The sequence below is a fragment of the Poromitra crassiceps genome, assembly GCF_964638095.1.
Source record: "Poromitra crassiceps genome assembly, chromosome: 1".
Classification (NCBI taxonomy): Eukaryota; Metazoa; Chordata; class Actinopteri; order Beryciformes; family Melamphaidae; genus Poromitra; species Poromitra crassiceps.
Window position 1 is genome coordinate 83,794,734 of NC_139623.1, and position 10,280 is coordinate 83,805,013.

A 10,280-nucleotide genomic window follows, 5' to 3' on the forward strand; every position below is an offset into this window, starting at 1 on the left:
ATCCCTGATCGTGTCTGCCTGGGCTGGGCTAGCGGCTAAATTCTAACTTTGCTGAATGGATAGAACGGGGGATTTACACCACCCTAACCACGCCCCCAGGCAGGCTGAGCCAGCTAACCCAGCGTCTATGACGAGACATCGCCTCAACCTATGTTAGCTTATCAAATGTGTTTGATTAAAGGAGAACTTGACCGAAAAACAATGGTGATTTATTTTGCACATCAGAATCAGAATCAGAAAGACTTTAATGATCCCCGGGGGGAAATTGGGACAAGTTACAGTAGCTCGCTCACAGAACACACATAGCATAAAATAGACAGTAGTAAATGCAATATAAGCAAATAAGCATAAAAACACAACATAGCATAGAATAACTATGCGATAGAAGCAAAAAATAAGTAGAATGTCAGTAGCAAAATACAATTCGTAGAGTAAGTATACATTCCGTGTCAATTATCATTATTGCACCCTGGCCTTATATTAAGTCGGCTTGCCCTATACGTTACACGTGGCTCAGCCATGCTCAGTTAACCTATCGGCTGGCTCAGTCTCAGGGAGACTGAGCGTCTCCGAGGTGCTCTTTTAAGAGAGGCATTAAATAGACCAATGGCCACAGGCAGGAATGATTTCCTGTGCCTCTCCGTATTGCATCTAGGTGGAATCAGTCTCTCACTGATGATCTCACACATGATCTCACACAGGCAACTTGACACTGTCAAGTCGATCCAGGACGAAGACACCATAATGTTGAGTGCAGGTACAGAACTTTGGGGGGTGGTGTGGGAATGACAGAGCCGCTATTCTCCCTATTAGAGCTCACTGTACCATCAAAATGATTAATAAGCTGTAGACAGCTGGAAGATAAACCTTTTTTCTTCTTAAAAAATCTCTCTCTCTCTTTGTGTGGTTTGACTTTTGAAAAGAGCCAATCAAAATGTGGGACGTCATCCCATGATCTCAATATGTGGGACATGATGAAAGTGCATGAAAATGCTGTGCACTACCTCACAAAGTGGGACATCTGGTCTGGTGCGGACACTTGCAAATCATCGCTTTCGAATAGTGAAGTCATTCCTACGGCTATTCCCATAACACGTGAATGCAGCACCGGCTAGCGTTGCTGACAGCAGAGACAACCAATCCCTGGCCGAGTCCCTCCCACGCCCCCCAATGAGACTCGTGCGGAGGCGGGTCCGTTGTTAGGTTGCACAGTAGCGTCGTCCTCCCTGGCTTGCTGGCTGTCGTCCCATTGGCGCAGGTGATCTGTCTCAGGATGCGAGAGGAGAGCGGAGGAGAGGGGCAGAGAGCGGGGTAGAGCACCGATGGGAAAGTGTACCGGGCTCGGTTAATAAGAAGACAGGATACCGGCCCGCTTCAGTCGTCCTGGGCCACTCGGCGATGACAGATTGATCGAAAGGGGCACTTTGAGATATGATGAGGTTTATTTCTGGTCGGCAATAGTACTATGATTTGGTATGTGGCCACTTTGATAGCAAGTGTATTCAGCACCCGAGGAACGGCAGCTCAAGGTGAGTCGAAGTGCAGTATCTGTGCTTCCTGCTCAAGTTTTAAAGGAGCGTTCTTTTTTTTTAATGTGTCGTGTCTGTTAAATAACTTTAAATGTACAACCTACCGCTCGCACCTTACATTTTTCCACGCTTTGACTGTCTGACCATAGTCTCGCAGTGACTGCAACGTTAACCGGCATAACGTTACTGTATGAGGAAGGAAATAATGGGCCGGTTCACTGTAATAATTATAGAGCTTTACCGTGGATGACAGCAGAAACTCCTCTGGCTAAACCTGTTAAAAGATAGGATAACCTACTAATGCTTAGTGTGGAATTGTTGAAAGGTATGATTCTGAGTGATAAATGGCAATATCATCACATCTAAAAATGATTTCAGATAGATATGCTGATGTTTGGCCTCATAATAAGACGCAAGTTTTCTCTCGTTTTCTATAGCTTAGGACATTTTGCGGGTATTTGGGCTGCGTCTGCACTTAATACGCGACACGCTGGCTGGCTGGCTGCCAACATTTGGTCAAACGTGAACCTGTGAGTATGGTGCGCTGGCGTAGACGTCATTGAGTGGATTTACCTCTACCTAGGGAGCTGTTCCCCCACTGTAACCCACTGCTACCAGTTTTGACCACTAGGAGGAGCGCTTCTTGGGAAAGCTCTGCATGATGGTGAATTAAAACGGGTATCAGGGGCACAGGCATGTGTGCTGCAACACTGCTGATGTCTTTACTCTTTACTGACTTATTGTGAGCCTGAAATCGTCCTAGCTAGTTAGAGACTCGGCGGCCCAGTGGTTCAAAGATACCATTCTTCACCCAGGTTCAAGCCATCCTCTCTGCTATAGTGTCCTTGTGCAAGACACTGAATCCCTCCCAGCTCCAGCGAGGCTGTTCTGTAGCCTGGCTTTTGACCTTATTGTGGAGGCGGAAATGCCAAAAGATTATTTTAAAGAGCCTGTTTAAATCTTTTTAGCCAGCACATCCATAAAGACAGCAAAGCTAGGATCAACATCACCTTTCACATTCAATTAAATTAAATCTGATTTGGCAGTCTTAGGGCCAATGTCCACCAGATGCAGTTCGGCTCCGTACGGCTCCAGTATGGCTCCTGGAACAGACTCTCGCCCTTGTAATAGATGGGCAACATAAGCGGATCAGGCAAAAATACGCATCTGTGTTGCCCTAACTGCTTGCCGGAACCGCTTTCTGACAAGATTACATGAGAGCGAGTCTGTTCTGGCAGCCGTACCGGAGCCGCACGGAGCCAGACCACATCTGGTGGACATTGCGCTTCACTCAGAGAACAGAGACACATAGAAACAAGTTTTGGCGACTTTTAATGTTCCAGATGTGTGCCTGTACTACTTACAACCATCGACATAATAAAAGATGGACTGAGGGTGGCTATCTCCGCCCAGCAGGGTCGAGTGAAGCCGAAATCCTGCCAGATCAGTGAACCAGATTCTGCGCAGTAGCTCCGTTGAGTTAGAACCTCCGTGAGGTCCCCGCCCCTCTGAACTTTCTTATGTAGAGCTGCTGTTTCTAGATTTGCGCACAGTGCGTTGTGTATTTATATACAGTCTAGCTCTGTAAATATGGCACTTTAAGTTGTAATATTTTTTGTCTCGCCAAAAGTAACCAAGAAGATTCCCACTAGAGATCAGTTTATCAAAATGACGCCTTTACGGAAATCAGATTTTCGTTGTCGGAGATTGAGCCAGACAAGTCAGACCTCCGGGCTGCTGTCACTGCTATAAGGGGGAAATTATCCGATGAACTGATGTTTGCAGCTCTTTGTTGATTAGCCTAATGTTTCCGTGGCATTTTGATTAACTTTATGATTTAATTCCTTTTGGAGCAAATGTTGGTTTAACAAATCTGACCGTGACGCTTTAGGTTACGTTGTTTACTGGTATGGTGTGGGGTAGGGCAGCCAAACCTAACGTTAGCCCAGTGCGTTAGCCAGGCTGCCTGGTCTATTCTCTGACTCTGTATATCCCACTGAGCTATATCTTATTTATGTCAATGGTATATCATTACAACAGCTAAGAGAGGAGCTTGTGAAGAACGAACATCCCCACAGTCAAAGCATTTCCCTGAGATATCCATATAAAAACGTTTGTTGCTTTAATACCAAATATAAAACCTCTGTATGTGACGCTAACCCGTTAGCGATTAGCTAATGGCTGGTGGTTGTGTACTAGGCATCTTATATCTGGGACGGGAGTTAACGTTATAAAACACATTTCCTGGCAGTTGGACAACCTGGTAAATTCTGAAAATATGTGTCTATTATTGTGTTATTCCAGCTATCGTTATCGGTTGTTAAGTTATAGTAATATTAAAGGGATAGTTCGGTTTGTTTGAAGTGGGGTCCTATCAGCTAGTAAGATACACTAACTTAATTAGGTACAGTGGTCTTGAAGTGGGGCGCAGCGTCGAACGAGATCCGGCACCCAGAGCAGCAGCCTCACCAGCTTTTTCTCTGTAAATCCTGGGGGTCAACAACTAAAACCTAATTTATCACCTAAAACAACGGCCACCTAAACAAATCGATATCTGTGTACATGCACGCTCTATTTTGACAATTTTCAGCGCTTTACTTTTCCGCAAAACAGCAGTTTCATTCGGCACTGCTTTTTCTCCCAACCGTACAACTACCGTATTCCTCCGCTAAAAGCCTGCACAGAGCCGCAGCACTGGATTACTCTGCAGTTATTTGGGGGTATTTTATTTCTCTCGGTTTGTTAGTGAAGACACAACAAATAGAATACACAAACGAAAATATGAGTGATTTTGATAGCGAGGATGATATGCCATTCACCTTGGTGACAAGAGGATACAATTATGAACCAGAGAGAATACAGAAGAGGAACTTTTGCAGAGAGTGAACAGGCAGAGAGATGCGCCTGCTGCCTAAATGCCGCGGTGCCCTGCTGCAGACCTTTTTCACCATTCCCAGGATAAATTGTGGAAAACGTCCCAGACCAGAGAGGCCAGGTGACTTGTTGTCTCTAAAGTAAGTCAGTGTTTTATCTCTCTTCTAAGCCTTCCTGTTTTGTAAACCGCGGCTCTGTGCTCTGTGCTGGCTTTTAGCAGAGGAATACGGTAGTTGTACGGTTGGGAGAAAAAGCAGTGCCGAATGAAACTGCTGTTTTGCGGAAAAGTAAAGCGCTGAAAATTGTCAAAATAGAGCGTGCATGTACACAGATATCGATTTGTTTAGGTGGGCGTTGTTTTAGGTGTTTTAGGTGGCTAAATTACGTTTTAGTTGTTGACCCCCCGTACTTACAGAGAAAAGGCTGGTTTGGGTGCTGCTCTGAGTGCCGGGTCTCGTTCCACAATGCGCCCAGCCTGCAGAACACTGTACCTAATTAAGTTAGTGTATCGAACTAGCTGATAGGACCCCACTTCAAACAAACCGAACTATCCCTTTAAGCCGATAAATAATGAAAAACAGCCGGCTAGCGCAAGCAGCTAACGCTAATGCTAGCCTGCATGTTAAAAACCAGTGTGTATTAATATAACCGATAACTTAGCTGGAGTAACTAATAAAACATATTTTCTGAACTTACTTCAGTCCCCAACCAACGTTACTTCCTCGCGCACCTTTCTCAAAACAATGTCCTTTTTGTGTTGTGTTGTTGATGTGTGCGCTGCTGTGCACTGAACGGGCTGAACCAGGTGAGGGAAAGAGAATTTCCGTGTTCGTCCTTTGAAGTGATGACGTTATTGACGTATAATATCCCCGTCGACTAACAGCGTAGTCTCATTTAGCCGTTTGCTAGCTAGCCGCCCTTTTAACGGCACGTAAAAGCTTCAAAACTCATAAAAGTGGTCCTCGTGTGTGAAGATGATATTACTAAACACTGGTTCGCGTTTGATTAAGCTTGCGTTGCCCAGAGACCTTATTAGAAGCATCGCGCCAAAAACCCATTCAAAAATCCCATAGGCGAAAACAGTGAAGACAGGAGTGTTAGCATCGATGATTTCCGGACTCGTTCCTGCGGCTCTTTATGACGGCTTGAGACTGGCTGCCACAGCTGTCAATCACCCCTTTTTACATGTCAAATAACTACTTAAAAACAAACTGATCAGAAAAATGACCACTTGCACAGGCATTAGCATGATAATAACGATCTAAAATGATACAAACCACCTTTGGAAAAAAATTATCTGACGTGTACTGTAACATGCTGTAACATGCTTCACTGAACAGGACCAGATCCTCAGTCCATCTATATATGTCGATGCTTACAACCAGTGTTGTAGGACTCAAATAGAGGACTCAGCCTCAAGTCCTTGGACTGGAGCATTCATGCATTCAGACTTGGAAGTTGGAGACTCAGACTTCTTAATTGATGAAGACCCCCCCCCCCCTTCTTCTGTAACAGCACCTAATAATTTAGCATAAGATATTGATAGATATATTAATACCGTGACATTCAATTTCATGCAAGGGCAGGCACATGTGTTCCTCCACCTACAGTACATGTGGATGAATGATTATTATGTTCAGTAATTCCAGACTCTGACTCTGACTCAGGTAATGGGGACTCAACTCAGACTCTTCTTTGGTGAGCCGGACTTGGACTGGGACTGGAACACTGGGGATTCGAGATATAGTGACTTGACGACACTGCTTACAACACCTTCTTCTTCTTAGACAGTGTAGTGACAGTGCAGTGGTGTCACACAGAACTGCCTGTGCACCTAAAAAGCTTTCACTAGTGCTGTACTTTCACCCCCTTCCTCCTCACTACCACTCATCTCCTACCAAGAGAGAGAGGAGCAAACTGGGACAGCTTCTACGCTTCAGCATCACAGAGGATTCACACAGACAGATGTTATATAAAAGCAGCGTTTTCATCCCTATGTGTAAACTATCTGCTGTCATCAGCATTCAAGATACTGCATCTTACACGTTCATATGTCCTTGAAATGCTTGAAAGTTTGTGAATTTGGGGAAAAAATCAATGCCTTGAACGTTTTTGAAAATAGACGTAAATAGACACGGGTCGTTGAAAGAGCTTGAATTCTATATTTTGTGCAAGAACAGAAACTGAAGTGATTTGTTTCTTCTTTACTTAACGTGTAACAGCATAGTTGAAGTGTTCACACATTCAAGCCTCTCTCCTTTAAATGATTGTCTGTGAGCTTCTGTAAAGCCTGTTAATTCCCATTATAAAAATGCTCAGTGTTGTAACAGTAATTCACCTTGATCTGTATCTGACTATGCCATGGTGGGTCCTTGAATTTGAGCAAACTGGGCCTGGAAAGTCATTGAATTTAATGTTTAACTTTAACCCCAGCTGCACTCTGAGGCTATTTTCAGACACTTTGATGATTTTGGCATTCTCTGGTATTGTTTGCAAATAAGTATTTTCAAAGTCACATGACTTTTCAGTATTCAGCACAAGTTCAGCTACAAAAATATCTATAAATACAATAGTATGTATTTCATGATTGTACTTAAAAAATATCATTGTTAAATTACATTGTTAAAATACCTGTTGTTAAAAGTAGTTTTAGAACTGTGCTGGAATTTGTGAATGAATTAATGAATGAAAGTTTTATTTTCGTGTGAGGACAATTCCTTGACTCATCACATATGGGATTATCAGACACATCAACATTCAATAATTAACAAAACGGAACATTCCGGTGTGTTACCCAACCAGCAACACATAATACAACCTACTGTAGATATAAACAAGCAGAGTATATACATATATATATACACATACATCTATAACATTAATAAAATAAAATAAAATAAATTTATTGTGAAAAGACATTGGGCCCTATCTTCCGATAGGCGATATCCCCTATTAGCACTTACACACCTGTTTGCACGTGCCTTAATGCAGGCAAGATAACAGTCCGCCTTGCGCATTTGTCCAGGTGTTCTGCCGAGTTTTGCTACCCCGCCCAGCAGCAAAAAAAAGCATCCCCACCTCACGGGAGCATACTTGTAATGATTTTTTAACTGTTTAAAAGTGATATAATTGTCTGATAGACGTGACCTCCCTGATTTCTGAGTTAAAACAGCCCCAAAATATGTTGGGGATGCAATTCTCGGCGGGGATGTACAAACGTTCACGGCACGTGTCGCAAGTGCAAATTAGAGCCGTGCCAAAATCATCTGCGCCCACAAATGCCTGCGCAAACGGGATTTGGGCAGTCTTAACTACCAGAATTATTCACGGGTGTGGCCAGGCAATGCTGGGCATTACGTCAATCAAAACCAATCAGATTCCCGTCTCCCAATGGCTGTTTGCGCGCGGCATGCAATATGCTGTAATTCTCTCCATGCGTAATAGTGTGTAGTGTACTCACTCGTGCGAGGGCAGAGAGAGCTTATTGACAGGTCGTCTGTGGTGCCAACGACCCTCCGGGTTATGAAGGTAAATAGCCTATGTCCATTGTCCAACAAGTTTTCTCAATTAATTTCCCTCTTTGCGATGTGATCAAAGTTTCTCAGTGAGTTATAGTTGATTGCCTCACTGAATTATCTGCTAATACCCAATTTTACCAGCATAATTTGATGTCCTGGCATGGCAAGACTGTGCGTAATGACATATCCAAAAGGAATTTTACTTTGCACTGAGCTGCGCTGCACGGAGATTATGGTGCGCAACGCAGCGCAGCGAGGTATTTGCGCCTAAGAGGTCCTTTCAAAGCTCTTAGCGCAAAGTAATTGTGCGCTGCTGACGATAGGATAATGCATCTATCCCCACATTTTAGAGCTGAAATGCCTGCTTTGGCATGTGGCATGCCTATGCCCAGTACAATTATCACAGGCGCAAACGCTAAATTAGCGCTTTTGGGAAGATAGGGTCCATTATCTTATACATCGTGATGAAGCATTTTGGTCTTGCGATGATTGTCTTAAGAAGGTGTTGGAACCCTGTAGCTACATAGATTGTGTTTTGCTCCTCATCTGTGCCATGTGATTGGTCTGTGCTGGGCAAACAATTCTGTAGCATCGTCCTCCAAAAGAGGGAGACCTAAGGTGCTGTTTTAAGCAGCTTCCCTTGTCTTCTCAGCGGCAGTGACTTGGCAGAGTAAATGCCAACTTCTGAATGGCAGAGGAGGAGAAGATGTACTGGAGGGTACAGAGCAGTGTGATTTTTAGTTGTGACTTGTGACCAGCAGCTCTAGAAGTCACTCTGTTGGTCGGTCGGTCCACAAGTTCAAAAAGTTCAGAGGGCTGAAATTTGGCATGGAGGTTAAAGGGGGACCTACCCCCCAGACTTCTGGCAAAACGGTCTTCTACTTGATTTGAAAACTCTGCAGGCAAGATGGCCGCCTATAGTCCCTTCTGTACCCTGTAGGGGTGGGAATCACCAGATGCCCACGATACGATACTGAAACGATACTTGAGTCACGATACGATAGTATTGCGATACTGCGATATTTTCGATATTGCGATATATCAATATTGCGATATATTGAATATTGCGATATTTCGATATATTGCGATTTCTTACTTTTTCAACTGCAAATGATGTCCCCAAAGGAAAACTTTGTCAACATCTGGTTTATATAAGAACAATTTTTCAGTCTGTACATCTGACTTCAACCATTTTATTGCAGCAACATTGTCAAGTAGACAGACCAACAACTTTCATAAAGTCATGTCATAGTTGCATGCACCTGACAAACTGAACTGTTTGTTACAGTCTACTTACAGTCCACCTTAACTGGATGTGTGTGTGGACTACTGTACTTATGTAGTTTTTGCAACTTCACTTCACTTACACAAAACATCTTGTGCAGCCCATTCAGTAACTAGGGAATTTGTAAATTACTGTTATGACAAAACTGTTACTGTTAAAACAAAATGAAAATATGCTACCGTTTGTTTACTGCTGGCCTTGGAACTAAAGTTTATAGTAGCCCGGTGGCCTGGCATGGCCTGCATTTTTTTTTTTTTTTTTTTTTTTTTTGCAATATCGATACTTGGCGTCCAAATATCGATACAATATCGTCAGGCAAAATATCGCGATACTGTGGTGTATCGATTTTTTCCCCCACCCCTAGTACCCTGACAGAATTCCTAGCCCATAAACTAACATAACTTGGCCAATACGTATGTAACATATAAAGCAAACAGTAATGTCTTCATTTGATGTAGAATGCAGAGGACGTGTAACTGGTTCCTTAAACTCGCATTCCAGGAATATTGTATTTACCGCAATGCTCCACGTTAACGTAGGTGGCATCGTGCCCCAGAGAGCCTGTTGTCCTAGAACCCACTCGCTTAGTGCCAGAACACACTGATTTCGGGGCGAAACACGCCAGGATTGGCCAACGGCAACCACAAAACGGGCGCTAACGCAAAATTACCGCCGTTGGGAAATAGGGCCGTAAGTGTGTGAAGGTGTGTGTTGTGTTCATGCCAATTGGCTAAAAGGGGCCGGTGGGTAGAGGTGATTTGGAAACACAGGATGGCAGAGGCAGAGTAAAGGTGGGCTGCCCCTGTTTCCTTTTCTTTTTGTGCTTTGGGGAGTAGAGATGGTCCCTAGGCTTTAGTCAGCCGAAGCAGCTCCACTGGTTCCTTCCTTCCACATATGGTCCCTGTCCCATGCTTCAACACATGGATGGAGCTCTCAGCACTCTGTAGCATCCATGCGTGTACACACAGACACACCCAGGGTGCAGGGCCACAGCCTTCTGCCCGAGCGCTGCTCTCTCAAGCTGGCAACTGGTAAATGCCCCTCCACTTTTGCCAGTGATAACCCTGGACCAGA

The 10,280-nt window shown here is 44.0% G+C and overlaps 1 protein-coding gene across 1 annotated transcript in view; it reads left to right on the forward strand.

Annotated features, from left to right (window-relative positions):
• Window positions 1-1,465: 1,465 nt before the first annotated feature.
• The window catches only part of igsf9bb (immunoglobulin superfamily, member 9Bb), a gene marked incomplete at both ends in the record, with an annotated part of 258,140 nt that continues 249,325 nt past the window's right edge, over window positions 1,466-10,280 (forward strand). Inside the window, one exon of the mRNA XM_083640982.1 lies at window positions 1,466-1,529. Coding sequence (XP_083497108.1) covers window positions 1,466-1,529 — 64 coding nt within the window. The remainder of the gene's footprint in view (window positions 1,530-10,280) is intronic.